This window comes from Lissotriton helveticus, chromosome 10, assembly GCF_964261635.1.
Source record: "Lissotriton helveticus chromosome 10, aLisHel1.1, whole genome shotgun sequence".
In the NCBI taxonomy this organism is placed as follows: Eukaryota; Metazoa; Chordata; class Amphibia; order Caudata; family Salamandridae; genus Lissotriton; species Lissotriton helveticus.
Window position 1 is genome coordinate 680,887,859 of NC_136071.1, and position 15,990 is coordinate 680,903,848.

The 15,990-nt window shown below is 44.1% G+C and overlaps 1 protein-coding gene across 1 annotated transcript in view; it reads right to left on the minus strand.

Moving 5' to 3' along the window:
* Positions 1–15,990, minus strand: part of WDR86 (WD repeat domain 86) — a 292,136-nt gene that overhangs the window by 231,755 nt on the left and 44,391 nt on the right. The window contains exon 4 of the mRNA XM_078664348.1: positions 6,794–7,214. Within this exon, the coding sequence (XP_078520474.1) occupies positions 6,794–7,214 (421 nt within the window). The remainder of the gene's footprint in view (positions 1–6,793; positions 7,215–15,990) is intronic.

The window sequence follows — 15,990 nt, forward strand, 5'->3', positions numbered from 1 at the left end:
AAAATGGCATGCCAGGCATTTCACTGCACCACATGCCAGACACCACACAGTGCCTGCCACTTGGTGCCGTAAAATGTAGGGGTGTACCATAAGTACCCCCCAAATGCACCAAACCTCCCCCAGACAAAACGGGGGCCCGCAACGGGCCCCTGGACCCGATCCCCGCCAGCCTTTCCATGGCGGCGTTGCCCCATGGAAAGGCCTTTCAAACTTGACATCCTAATATTGCGGACGGTGCCTGCTAGGCACCGCCACCATATTAGTGCCCCTGCTCCGCCCGGCAGGCAATCGTGATGATTGCCACCGGTGAAAAAGTGGTGGACGGACCGCCGCAATACCCACCGCCTTCATAATGTGGCGGGGGTAAATCTCATGACGATGGCGGAACAATCGCCATGGCCGGCGGTGGCAATCGTTACGCCATCGTAATGAGCTCCTAAAACTCATTAAAATACTTCTAAAACAATATATTTAGCAACTATATTACTGAAAACAATATTAAAATACAAAGATATTCCGAAAACGATATTACTTACTAAAAACATGATATTCTTGACAACGATATTCTAAGCCATGATATGTTTGCATCATAATACTTTTTTTCAGAAATTTATGAGGTGTGATATTTCAAACTCAATATTTTGTCTAAAATCCTGGTAGTCACTACTAAGAATCCTGCAAGTTGTGGTCAATATTGTGATTGTATTTGAAGTGGCCACTACTGCAACAATGATCAAAGGCATTAGTAGCGTGGGACTATTTTCATTGATCAGAAATAGCTCTTGTTATAGATTACACCATTTCGGGTTGACCAGCTTCAAGGGATCTGAGCTGCTGTGACTTAAGTCTTTTCTTAACAGGCCGCACACGAGCAGCACAATTGTCATCATTTTTGGTTATCTCCATATCTCTTCAATATCTAAGTTTGACCCTTGGTTAAAGATCTTGCCTCTAAAGGCTGCAAACTGTACAAGAATGCAGATGATTTGGAGATCTTGCTGCATTTCAATGGTTCTCCTTCATCTCAAATTGCATTTTAAAATGTGATGCGTTACATTTAGAACTGGATGGGCTGCTATTTCCTGAAACTGAGCGCGTAGAAAACTGAGGTGGTAGTCATTAACAACCGACTAGACCTCTGGAAAGGCATACATTGGACTAAGCAATGGGTGTCTTGCCCATCGCCTTAGATACGGCAAAAAGTCTGTGAGTAGTTACTGGTAGCAGTTTAACACTGAAATCACAGACCACAGATGCCATTTTATTGCATATTATTCTGCTTAGGCAGCTCAGAAAGCTAGTGTCTTTTTTTTTCTAATTCGGATGCCCTTAAAAATGGAGTAGCAGTGCTTATTAGATTTTACGCCGGTTTACACCAACTCTCTCTACTTGGGCTTACATTGTTCTTCGTCTTAGCGCTAAGATGGAGATGACTTCCTTTAGAAGATCCTTTCAGGCCTGGCTCCAGCCACGAACCCTTTTGTGTGTGCTTTATTTAGTACAATTGAGATTGACTCTGATGGAGTGCTGATTTGGATGAATGAATATCAATAAACATGATTGATATCCTGATATATGTCGCGGACCTGGTGACAACATTAGATAGGGAAGATTCAGTCTTCAAGCTTTTCGGGAAAAGCTCTAGCTACAATGTTATGAATTATTATTCAAGTCTGTGTTATATGCTTTATCGGCATAGGATAAATGGCGGGATATATTTATATATTTGCCCCTTTCGAGTGGAAATCGACAGGTTCAGACATCTGGAAATATATGTCACAAGGAGAGTGGCTGACTTCCATAAAAATAACTTTTATGAGATTCTATCCAATTCCTAGAGAGATGCCCAAATTGGAAGTCATTGCCCCTCTCGCTATTGGGGTTTCTTGCTTTGTATAAAATGGCAGTGCTCCCGAAATTCCTATATGTGCTGCACAGTATGCCATAATGGGGACCCAAAACTTTCTTTCACAAGTCGGACTTTCACTTTGTACATTGTTATGGACGAGAAGCGCCCATGCATTGCATTTAAAACCAGACTAGAGGTGAATACCAAAGGGAAATATCATTCCCAGACAGTGCTTAATTTCAGCCGGTCATTGCAGGTGGGCCAACCGCCACTCATTGGTGTGGACCAGCACTTACCTTTACTCATCAGACTATAACCCAGAGCAAGAGATAGAAAAACACAGAAGAAGGAAGAAGAGAAAGATGGAAGAACAGTTACAACTGGAGAAAGCAGCAAAAAAAGAACCTACAACAGTGAAATTAAGGAGCAGGGAGTGCATAGTGGGGGAAGAAAGAGGCGAGAGGTGGAATCCAGACAACGCAGACTTGGTATTCATCAATCCCGACATTTGTCAGTGCCGGGTGCAGCACCAGCAATTGTTATTTTACAAATCAAGCACTGATTTCTGACCTAAAAAAATACTACAGGATCACTAATTTAGGGCCCAATTATGACTTTTGGCGGTGCGGGTGGCCTGCCATCGCCATGCCCCCACATCGCCAAGAGTCGCTGCCGCCCACCCACCAGATTATAACTTAAAAGTGGCCTGGAAGGCAGGCTGTGTGGCGGTTCTCACTGCAGTGCCTCTATCAAAGGCGGCGGTACCTTTGAAAAAGGCATCGCAGTGGGAACGCCACACAAGGTTCCTGGACGACATGGACTGTAACATCCATACCGTGCAAAAACTGGTGTGCAGGCACACAGAGGGGCACATGTTGTGCCCCTCTGTGTACATCCACATGACGCGAAGCACCAGGAGACCCAGTAGAGCCCCCTTTTTTTCCCCTCCACCCCGGTTTTCATGGCTGTGGAACTTCCATGAAAACCGTGTTGGTGAGGAAACTCGTAATATGCTTGGTGTGACCACGGCGGTGCCACCAAGCATATGGCAGTCTCTGGACTGTCACGTCGCCTCCAGGGAATGCAGTTCCCTGGTGGTGGCGGCCCCATGGCGGTCTAACCCCCACAAGTCATAATGGGGTGGTTGGCCAACCAGTGTGGCGGTTGCTGGACAGCCACCTCCTCACCACCATGAGTCTGGTGGTCCTTGAGCCCTTAGTGGTAATAATGAATGGACACAGGAACCTCTAGTCAGAATAGACAGACATGCCATCGAGGAAGCTGGATACCAGGAGGCACGCTGTGGGCGAGGAAGCCCAGGGACTGCTGCGGTGACTGGGGCAAGAAGGGTGGCTGCAAGAAGGGTGGATACTAGAAGGCTGGGATGGTAAAATACACTGACTAGTTATTCACGTCTATGGAAGGGAAACAGATTGAAGGAAGTAAATTAGCTGAATGGGTTGCGTGGCTGGTATAAGACAGGCATCTCTAATAATGTAATAGGAAACTCTATGTTTTGGAATACCTGTGGGTCCAACGGACTGAAGCCCTTTGCAGAGCTAGAACCTCTAAGCCTCGAACTTATTGAGTAGCTCAGATATCTGAGGCTATGCCACGCCTTGAGGGCTCATGCTACAGTGTACACCCAGATGACAGAAGGGGCCAGCTGTAACACAGACTTTTTTATGAATAGGTAGTCCGAAAACAGTCTTCCTTATTTATAAAACACTTATCAACAACACTCCAAGGAAGCTATGTTAACTGAAGGAAATGTGGGAGGCAAACGTGTGGGACCTAAATGACAGGGACTAGGAAGACGCTCTACAATACCCAAAAGAGGGTGTCATTCAAGCATGCATTAGGCTTGACCAATTAAAAGTACTACACTGTATCTCTTACACCGGGACCAGACTATAGAAGATGGAGAAAACAGAATTTATTGCTAGTCTGTGAGGGTGTGCACAGGTGGGAAGCCTTTTCAAACCAAATGGGTGTGTCCCAAAGTGATGAAATACTTGGAAGACATTCTTGAATGCCTGAAGAATTCACTGGGAACACAACTACCACTGACAGACAGACTTCTCTTATAGCCTAGGGCTCCTGATTAGCCGGAGGTGTGGTGGCGTCCAGATTCTGACCCTGATGCACTGGTGAGCTAATATGCATTGTTGTCTGGTAAAAAGGTTTGAGTATGAAGGTAGAGGATTTCCTAAAACAATCTGTCAAAATCTGGGGGCCCTGAAGGGAGTACTGCGGAGATGAATCATCTATGCCCTCTGTGTACTTCCTTCAGGGGAGCTCTTCATTTGAGATGGAGGTGCGTCGCCCCAATCAAACTGACCCCAGAGATGAAAATTAATGGTAATAAAGTAAATGTATTACCAGGTTATTTTTGAAAACCCCGAGCCAAGCGTCAAGATAGAGGGTGGGGCTTTCTGCTGCTGCCAGTCAGGCAGCAGCAGAAAGCAGTGAGGGGCAGGGCACCTTAAGTTTAAAGTGTGCATGTCTCTTTGGCCGGCCATCTTGCGACGGCCTGCCGGACATGTGCATTTTAAACCTCTCTAACCCAGCTACCGTAGACAGCTGGGTTAAAGAAAGCATAGGGCTCCAGTGTCCTCAGGCATGCCAAAGGAGGCTGTTCCCTCCAATCATGGCGCTGCTTTCACGATGCATGAGAGCATTGCCAGAATTGGTTAGTGCAGTTTTCTGAGTCCTGCATCAGAGCCTGTCTGCCTGGAGAAGAATGGAGCGAAGAGGACGTCCTCACAGCATGGTAAGTGTAGTTATTTTTCATTTTTTAAAATACTTTACTTCCCCCGACCCCCACCCCCTCCCCACTCCACCACCCTCCAACAGGCCAGCTGCCACTAACTTCCTCTTCCAGGTGCACTGATGCGATATGGTGACTGTCTTCTACTCCAGAAATGTTTGCTTTAAGAGTCCTATGAAGTGGGGAGAGACATAGTCCACTTTAGTCCTTTTTGTGTAGTGCATTTTACATGCAGACTGAAATGCTTATAAAATTGTATTTGAACAAGAATCATATTTTCCTATATTGTGTTTTAAAACGAAAACTGTTCTAAGTGTGCATGCCTGCTATGGAGCACAAGTACTGTTCTATAGAATAAACATCTTTTTTTTAAACACGTTTATTGAATGCATTTAGCATCCACGTTTAGGCAGCAGCATGTTTTTGTTTTCCTTTTTTTTTAAGCATCAGTTTGCCGTAAAAATTGACCAAAAAATAACCATCACACCAGGGCTCCAATTATTGAACGGGTGTACTGCCCATGTGTGTGCCACAGTGCATCTTTAAACAGATCCGGGAGGCCCAAACAGGCATAGTGTGCTCTATTACTAAAAACACATTTACTACCCTGAGGCCAGCCGCGAACATACACTTCCCTGAGAGCAGCGCATTAGTGAAAGGTGGATCACTGTGTGAGACAGCCAGTCCATCTTTCTCAGCGCAAGTGGTACCCCCTCCCCCCCTATACTACATACGATGGACAGAGTGCCCCCCGCAGGCCGGTGAGATGAGTGACTGCACCCTAAATCCACCTGCAGGGGATGTCTCGATGAACAATGGGATCCTTTTCCCCCTTGCAGGAGTTGCCATCTGGGGTTACACTGACTGTGTGCCACCTCTTTGCGGCACGCAGTCATTGCACTTCCTGTCTTTTTGCCTCTGCATCCATGTATATAATAGAGCAACATTTTTGGGTGCTTGCAATGTTTTTCAAGGAGACTTCCTACATCCATTTTAAGGAGTTGTCAAAATAAGCATCAAAGTGATTGAGTTTTGGTGGCTGCTATTTGATCGATGATTCAAACGTGTCCGGGTAACATTCTCCACACTAATAAGTAGCCATCATCCTGTAGGGTGACAAATCAGATGATCCTCCGACTCAGGACTCACCCGATTCATTGACCACGGACAGTTTTCCTATGAGAGACATTCTCCGCTCAAAACAAATCAAAGTAATCGCCTCAAATCATAAACAATCGTTGTGAGTCAACAATGTCCATTTTGCACACACAACTACTAAGTAAATGAACTTACAAAGTTGCTCAATTGCCGATAAAAAAGCTCTAAATGCTAATCCAAAATGGCTATGAATCTGAAATCGAGAAGGCACCCTGAACTCCCTCCAGTGACAAATGTACCCAGTTATCCGCTTGGACACAGCTAAAACTGTAGTGCATGGAAATACCCCATTTCTATGCTGGCAGAGGGCCACGGCTTTGTGAAATTGTACCCACATGAACAGGCAGCAGGAATGCACCTGCATGATTTCAAGGTCTCATTTAAGGAAGAGAAAATCAGAATAACATAAGCATGCTGGGGGTGGCTCTTGATCACTGAGCTGCAGGAAACACAATGTTAGCCTCTGCAAGCAATTTCAAATTGAGCACAATTTTATACAAGAGGACACATTAGGTGCCAATTTGGGTTTAACAAATAAACTTCATATTTTTTAACCTATAGTACAAATCTGCATCAAGATGGGAAGTGTTCACTCTCTTCTAGGAGCATTTTTATCCAACCTTACCTGCAGCTTTTTGAATTGTAACTTTGACATACCTTTATTAAGATCCTAATGTGACGTTATAGGAAATGTAGTTTGCAGCCATGTCTATCGGGTGCGATACCATTGAAATTAAATGATCAATTTAAGGCTTCATTTATACCAGACCCATTTTAAGCCAAGCGGCACATTACAGTAGAGAGACGAATGATCACATGTGAGTGCAAGATATGGACCTTAGACCTAAACACATTGATAACACAGCAAGCACTCAGTCGCTTTAACACAAGGGCCAACCTCCTGTGCCTGCTTTATTTTGTAATACTCCTTCGTTGTTGATTTATTTTATCCACCCAAACAAAGGATCAAAACATATTACCCACTTGAGCTTGCATTTAAATTTCCATGCTCTTACCTCCAGGCAGATGACAGATCCCTGATGATCACTGAATACTTTTAGTTGGTCACCGGTCAGCATGTTCCACCTCCGAATAGTGTAGTCTGTGCTGCCGGAGAACAGCTCTTTACTCGATTTATCAAGAGCCACACACAGGACTGCCCCCAAGTGTCCTCGCAAAGTCTGATAACAACACCCGCTGATAATTTCCCATATTTTGATTGTGCAGTCCGTGCTGCCCGTTACTAGAAATTCTTTGCTTTGTTTACCCTCCAGTTCTGATTCTTCCAGTACCTCGTTTAAACAAAAGTTAGCCAGGGTCAAGACACTATTCCGATGACCGCAGAATGCTTGGATTTGCTTGCCGGTGTCCACACTCCAACAGCGTGCAGTCCTGTCATAGGATCCACTAAGCAAATAGTCTTTGACAACCAGGATCCTGTTGACAAAAAAATATGGTTTTAAATGGTGCAGTCTGATATCCTTTGTTGGTTCACTGGTCCATATACATCAACATAAAAGAGAGATAACAAAGGTATATGTTGTAACACTTTTGGTAAGAATGAATTCTGTGTATGAATTTTCGTTGATGGGTTTATTGTGCCAAGAAGTGTGTAATGTGCAAGAAAGTAGTGATATGTAATCGCATGGTGTTTGAATTTCACCTGTAATCAATAAAAAGAATTTTAAAAAAAGAATGAATTCAGTTGGTTCGCATTAACACAAGTGGTACTGTTTTCGTCACCTTTTTAATTTCTCGATCGGCTTTGGGATTTTGCTTATTGCTATATATGAAAAACCATTTGGAAAAATTATTCTTTCCCATATTTTTTGATTGGTCTATGATTGCATATTTTGTGATTTATGACAGAAGATTAAGGCATGTTTGTTACACTATACTATTTTGACCGACTAATAACACTTCTGTAGCACAATCAAACCCCATGGGTTCTCCAGGTGAAGTGGCTTTAAGGCTGCTGTTAGAATAAGAGTGTAGGCGTTTAACAGATATCAAGTTAAAATAGGAGGAATATAGTTAGGAAGGCAACACCAAATAAGGCATATGATCTTACTGTTGCTTTACTAAATGCCAGTCATTGGACACACGCTAAATGATAGGTCCAAGTCAAAGGTGACGGTGGCCAAGGTACAGTAAGTAGTGGTACTGACCACATCCAAATCCAATAACACGATGAACACATGAATCTGCTGACAGTCGAAACCACCTCTCTCACTCTCAGCCAACCCTTCGCTGCCTTACCCTTTGCTGCTGTCAGACCCAGATATGATTCCTATATGTCTAGCTCCTGTTTGATGGACAAAGAGTGAGTACGAGTGCAAGGAAGAAAGTGGTGCATGATCCTATGAGATAAGCAAGGAGCACAAGAGGAAGCGATGAGAACAGCAGGAAGGAAAATTAGGATTCTGGTAGTGTCTGATAATTCTTGCTATTAACTTAGCACCCTTGAACCTAATTAGTTGCTTGCATATGAAGGTCAATCCAGGCCCTTCTGCAGGTGGCATACTGTAACTTTTCATACAGACAAAAAGCAAATAAGAAACATTAAAACACCAATGTTTTGGCAATTTCTGAAATTGCAGAAATAAGTCATATGTGTGCCTGTCCAATAGTTAGTTCAAGTTAGCCGTTCAATCCCCCTGGGCTCATAAGGGGTATAAAAGTGGCACCCCTGGCACCCATACCTCAAATCATATCACCAAATTACTGCCCTCCTGTTCCCTGGATGAAGCAAAAGAGGATTAACCAAAGACTGGACTGCACCTGCTGCACCTTGGGTTAACCAGGAGAGGACAATGCCCCGTTTTAGGAAAAGTCGTCCCCGAGGCCCAGGCAGAGAAAGTAACTCTAACAGTCATGCTTACACCCGGCATGCTTACACCCGGGCAAGGCAGGAAATTAGGTATGCAGGTGGTGTACACATACTGAAAGGCTGGCCACACCTCCAGAATGAGCAGCCTGATCTGTACACCTAAAAGAGAATCCTGCCATCTTTAGGAGGGCAGAAATAGGGGGTTTTGGGTAGAAAAGGTGACCTACACAACCAGATGTGGTTACCTCCGGGGCGAACTACCGGCAGGGACTAGCTGCCCATTGCCTCTAGCTCCCACACCCCTAACTACCCCAAATCTAGGATTTAAGAGACCCCCCCATGCCACCAGAACCTCAGATCTGAACAACGTACTTCTAAGAAGGACCAAGAGGAGACCTGTGTTGTGACTTTTCCCACCAACACAATGCAAAAGAGGGATACTTTGTCCCAGAGGCAACAGATTTGGAACTGAGTGAATGACCCTTGTCATTGGATAATGCTCAGCCCTCCCTGGCAGAGGGGCCCCTGTAGACGCCAGAGGCATCTTCAGTCTCCCTTTCACTAGTGGGACTAGTCCCCAGCAAACTGCAGGTATAAAACCCTCATCGGACCCAAAGATTCGCTGGACATCGGCACTCCGAGTGATCTCCCAAATTCAGTTGTTCCAGGATATCGCGGGAGTTGTAGTCTCACTTGCTCCGATGTTTCAGGCCACTACGTCATTCCCCCGGACGCAGGGAAGTAACAGAAGCTTTTCGCTGTGCTTACCGCTACTAAGGCTTGTTGGTCACCAGCCCGGTAACCGACCCCTTGACTCGATGCTATATTAAGAAGGCATTCCACAACACCTGCGATTGAAGACCCTACTCTTGTGAGTTTGCATTTTCTTTTCAGCAGCACTGTGCCCATGGTAAAAAGCAGCTTTACCGCAGGTCACATTCAGCACCAAGGACAGCCAGGACAACTCTGCACCCGGACTCCAAGGGCCAGGTAAAATTGAACTGACTGTTGGGGCCTGGTCCTGGTACTTGCACCACCTTTACCCTGAAGGGTACAAGGCAACTCGACCCCTAAGTGACCGATTGTCACTAGTAGTTGTTTCCATTGACTGCAATGTTAAACGTCTGCTGTATTTACTGCATTTATTTTCTATTGTTTTGAAAATCTATAACTCTGGTTGTATGTGCACAATGTTGTTTGTATTGGTATCTATATTAAGATAACCATACACTCTATTTCTATAAATTGGTATCTGATTTCTCTTGAGCTATGTGAATTACTTATCATCCAAGTTGATACTTTGAAATAGTTAACACATGTTCCTCCAGTAAAGCTTGACTGTTCTTTGCCATATTACCAGGACTGCGCTAAGGATTTATAAGTGTGAATCCAAGAACCATTGTTTGGGTATTGTGATAATATTACGTGGTAAGGCTACCCAGCCATACCAGATACTATTCCACTTTCCTACAACCTGGAACTAGACTAGAGACTGCTTTAACTGCAAGGCAACTATTCAACTGAGTCTTATTGGTCTCCATAACTGGCTCCCTGCTGGAGTTGATTGCCACAAGAGTGACCTTGTAGCCATTTTCAATTTACCTGCTGTGGCTAAACCTAAACTGCGAGTCACAGTAGTTACAATGATTTATTGCGCTAAGAGAAAAGTTTGATTTATTTTTTCATTACACATTCATATCTCCGGAACCCGACAGTAGATTTTTGTTGCTGAGGTGCCTATTTAAAAATAAAATACAAACTATTTTTAGAAATTGATGCTGGTTTTTTATTGTATTTTGTTCTTATGCAACTATTTTGCTAATTCTTAGTGCATTGCACTTTTTTGCCTTTATAAAGCTTGAGTGCTCTGAGCCACAGCTACTCAGGACTAACCTAAGGTTTTACAAACAAACTTAACTGGACCTAGTACAGAATTGCGTCATTATTACACAGTGAGGTTGCACAACCATACCATATAATAAACCAAACCACTTTCCTCAAAGAGATGATGTTAATATTTCTTCATTTCTTCAGTTGTAAAGGGCACTTTCTTGCTTCTGTGACGCATTTACCAAGTTTTTAATATAAACCTTTCTAACATCGACATTTACATACATGTACAACATACAATAAAAAAATGACAACAACAGTGATGACTTTTGTTGAGAGAGACTAAATAGATTTGGGTCATGTAACCTTTTAAGCACAAGGGATGGATATTTTAACCTCTAGTCAAGCAACACACTTTATCTGGAAGTCGTTCCTTGTCCTGGACTTAAGGGGGATTTCAGTTTTGCCAGTAACTTCCACCACATCTGCTATCTCTGTTCCCTGCCTCTGTATTAGTTAGTTTTACAACTCCTGTTGTGCATTTTTTGTTCTATATAATTTTTTCTCCAACAAATTAGGGCAATTCATGAAGGCGAATGGATTGTGAAGTCAATTTATTTTTCTTTACTGGTAAGACTACTGCTCGATAAATGAGTAAGACACGTCTCTATCTGTTTCTAGCCCTAATGAACAATTAAAGGCAGTAATGTCGAGAAATCGCATATTCCCCATGACGTAAGTAAGGAATTTCAAAATGTCTAAGGAGTGTCTCTCTCCATACAGTCGGCGAGTCGAGGAATCTTGTCTGGGGTCTTTTTAGGTCTCGCCTAGCGTCGTAGCGCAAAGCGCTGCCCGCTCAGCAAGAGGTATTGTGGATGAGGTGTTTTTAGAAGGGGACTCTAACCCCTGCCCCTCATTACCATTGGCTTGCATCACCGTTGATGCTAAGCGGCGGCCTCCCATTGGAAATGGGGTATTTTTGTTGGCGCCCTTTCGCCTTTTCGTCCGGCCCATCCAGACTGTCTCATCTGCTTTGCGGCTGTCACGAAGCATTTTCTTATCTTTGTCGGGCCATCTCTTTTCACTCAGCCGCCTGCTTATTTTTGCATTGCGCTTTCACTTAAAGTGAAAGTGAACGCGCAATGCAAATATAAACACGGCTGACTGAAAAGAGATGGCCGTCTGCCTTCCCGCAATGGCGAGCGCTTTTGTTTAGTTGGATTTGTGTTTATTAGACTTCTGAGGCTTGTTGAGGTGATGGTTCTTTCATTATCTGTTAGAATCAGAGCTGACAAATTAGGCCTGTGCCCAATCCCTCGTTAAGGGGCAGTGCGTTAAACGCTCGCCTCTGACTTATGCTATGATTTATATGTCGGGTGTCTGAATCTGGGAATGCTGGCTCAGCCTTTTATCCTCTCGAGGTCGGAAAATCGAGTATTGTTAAGTGTGGTAAAGGGAACCTCGGCTACTAGGGGTGAGCAGCAAGGCAATATGTAAAACTAGATGCTGTGTCCAGAATCGTGTGCTACTGGAAAGGCAGATGCTTCTGTGCGCTGGACAGCTGGCCTGCATTACAGGGATGACCGCACTCAAGGGATCCCTGATATTTGCCCCCAATTTATTCTTATATGGTTCTTCTTCCCTAGATCCCCACACCACACCCGGCCCATCATTTCATGCAGCCTTCGAAAGCAAGCTGTGTGTGAACTCTGGGGTGCAGGCACGGTCATATGACTTGGAAGCTTTACACGTGGTAACTTACCGACTAGCGGTATTGCGGCGTTTGCCGAGCTCTAAATGAAAACATGCGGAGGCTTTGTATATGGAGCTTGGTTTGAGCGAAACAAGATCTAATGAGCGGCAGTAATGGGTTCCAGAAAGGCAGCAATTATAGCACAATGCGGCATTTACTCTGCGAGAGGGGATTCCGGTGATGTCTTCAAGTGGTTAACCCTATCCTGTGAACGGACCAGATAACTGTGAGAACATGGTCGAGCTTTTGCGAAATCAAGCAATGCTTTTTCAATAATTACTCATTTAATAGTTGTTTTTAGAGAGCACACATTCCATCCAGTGTGTGTCAAGGCGCTATAGCTGCCATCTTACTTGTGTAGATGGTGATGAAAGAGCGCAGCACTTGCTGAGTACCTGTGACAAGATAAATGCCAAAATAAACCCTGTTACACTTGAGCGCACTGTGTGCCCTGTTGCAAAGCATAACATCCATTGCACACGGACAGAGCACACAGAAACAAAATGTAAGTGTTTATGTATTTTAAATATATTCATCGTAGAGCAAAAGCGCAAGTGATGGCTTTGTGATTTTTAATATATAATATTGTACATGGTAAATAAGGCTGCCATTCCAGTCTACTCTATCTAAGTTCACCTGCGCCATGTACTCACAGCACCAAGATATTTCTGGGTGGTGGTGGGTGCTTTAAAAAAAAAGAAGCAGACAATTATGATAATTTGAATGTGGCAGAAGGTAGCGTTTCGACTTTGCAGAGAAATACTCATTTTAAACCTGCACTAGGGGGTTGATGCAGCATGGGACCCCCGACCATACTACTGTGTCGGCCCAATTCGCGAATGTCAGGCTTGAAGGCGCGGGTGTGCGTGGGGGCAGTGCATGTGTTTAAATTCCAGGTCACAGTGTCAGGGTAGTGGAGGGATTTGCATTTCTTCACGGTGAAAACCGAGGTGGTCACTGCTTCAGCGGGCTCTTCCGACATTTGTGGAGGGACCGTCCTGTAAGGAAAGAGGCGGCCCTCCTTTGTTAGCTCACCTGGGATCTGCACAACACCTCCTCTGATGAGAGCCCTGCGCCCTTGAGCCATGGAGCGCTTAGACATCCGTAGCATTTTTTACTACCAAGCAAGAGCTTCTCTATTGAGCTGAGTTCTGAGGTCACTTGATCATAGTTACAATGTTTTAAAGGTAGGTTAGGGTGAAGTGCACCATTAGATGATTTCAATAAACTGTCGACAGGGACTATTCGAACGGCACTGGCATTGTCTGACAGTCATACGTATATGCCTTTTATATGTCAGAAACCACGAATGGACATTAAACCATTGCCTCAACTTAACCCCTTGCGTGCTTGTGACGGAACCATTCCATCACGAGCCACGGTGGGGCTGTGCTGGTGACGGAATGGTACCGTCACAGCCCGGCGGCCGCGCCTGCGCGGCGCTGATTCCGCGTCTGCGCTGAGCGTTGCATTGAGTGGGCGGGGCCGTGACTGACCCATTCCGTCACAAGCACAGCACCACCGCGGCTTGTGACTGAGTGGTTCCGTCACGAGCATGGTGGCACCGCGCGGCCCCCTGCCCCCTAGCGCCGCGACGGAATTACCGCTGCGGCCAAGGGGTTAAACGCTCCCTTTGTGAAAAAATAATTAATAATTATCAAGTGTAGCTGTATCTTCCGCCGGCCATCCACCCACCCTGGCACCAATCTTAAGCACCTATCTGTCCACCCACCTATCCAGAGCACTCTCATCCATCCACGCATACATACATCTGTCCCTGCACTTATCCTAAGCATCTATCAGCCCAGCCGCCTATCCTAATTACTGGTCCATGCATCCATTCTTCCTTCCATCCACACATCCATCCATCCATCCATCCATCCATTCATCCAGCCAGCCAGACAGCCATCCATCCATCCATCCATCCATCCATCCATCCATCCATCCATCCAGTCATCCATTCACCCATCCATCCATCCACTCATTCATTCATCCATCCACCCAGCCAGCCATCCATCCATCTAGCACCACACAATTCCACGCCACACAATTACACAACTAGTGAAATCCAACTAACATAATTCCACACCCCACCACATACACTCCATAACACATAAGTAAAAGCAATGCCATTTACAATGCCAATAACTCCAACACATACAAGACCTATTGTAATAGTAATAAACATTACCATTTACAATGCCAATTGCTCCAACTCCAACAAATGCGAGACCTATTGCATTTACAATGCTTGTTTCCTGGTTACTGCTGGCAGGACGGGCTGCTGAGTCAGCAGTTCAGCAGCGTCGCCTGCGGGCCGCCGCAGCTTCAAGAGAAAACAAACATTCACAGTAGAGCACGGAACCCATTCAAAACAATGTGACTGTTGAATGTGGCTAAATACAGACCCTTGCTGAGAGGCGAGGTTTTGCTTTCAACATGTAAAATCGCCACATCATGGCTGCGGAACAAAAGTAGGCCGTGAGCCAAGAGCTCAGACTTTTACGATGCTGCAAGGGAGCGCTGAGGTAGATGTATGCAAATTCGATTTAATGCCAAGAAAAGGCTGTTTTTCAGGGAAAAATGGCTCTTGTTATGACTGTAGCTGTCTGATCCGAATATGATCTGATCCTTCTTAGACAACTCCCACTCAATATACCCACCTTGTCAGTTCTCGCACCAATAATACACAATCTGTTACAGATGTTTTCAGTAGGATCCATCTTGACCTTCATTCAAGGTAACACACATGAGCTTTAAACACTGGCTTTTCAGCTCTCAGTCATGGAGGCTGAGCTACTTTGCCGTTAGGCCATCTACATGTATTCTAGTGTCACTCTGACGCTATTCCTGTTCCATTTCTACTGCCATTAGACCTTCCCCCACGCATATTGTTAATTCTTCCCATGAGCCCATACTTGGGCCTGTTAAACATTTAAACATCAGGGGCCTATTTACGAATACAAATGGGAACAAGCATGTGCAATGCTATAGGTCTCGCATTAGGAAAGTTTGAGCTATTGGTATTGTAAATGACACATTTTTTATTTATGTTTTGTTTTTGAAAATAGCGAAATTATAGCTTTGTCATTTACAAAGCCAATAGTTTTAACTTTCGCAAATGTGACACCTATAGCATTTGTAATGCAATATGTGTTGTATGTACGTGACTTGCATGTATTGATATTACAAATAACAATGGCTTTTAATTTTTTTAAATAATTAATGCTTAAATAAAAGTCATAGTAATTTATAATGGCAATAGCTTAAACTTTAGTAAATAATTTTTGTGAAGATTATGTTAAGTGTATTTTATTGTGACGAAAATCCAAGAAAAGAAGTGAAATATTAACATCTTTTTGTTATATTTGTAATAACGCTTGAAACAGTGAGAGAACATATTTGAACCAGTTGTTGTTGAATGGGTGCACAGATTGATGCTGTGATGGCGCTGAGTGATGTTGTGAAGGCGAACAAGTGATGCAGTGGCGTTCAGTGATGCTGTGGTAGCGCATAGTGATGTTGTGGTGCCCCTGAGTGATGCTGTGGTGGTGCTGAGTGATGCTGTATGCTATGCTATGTTTTGTTTTGCTATCCTATATTTCGTTTTGTTATGCTATGCTTTGTTTTGCTATCCTATGCTTTGATTTGTTATGCTATGCTGTGTTTTGTTATGCTATGCTATGTTTTGCTATGCTATGCTATGCTTTGCTATATTTTGCTATGTTATGCTATGTTATGCTTTGCTATGTTTTATTATGATATGCTATGTTTTGCTATGATATGCTATGTTTTGTTAT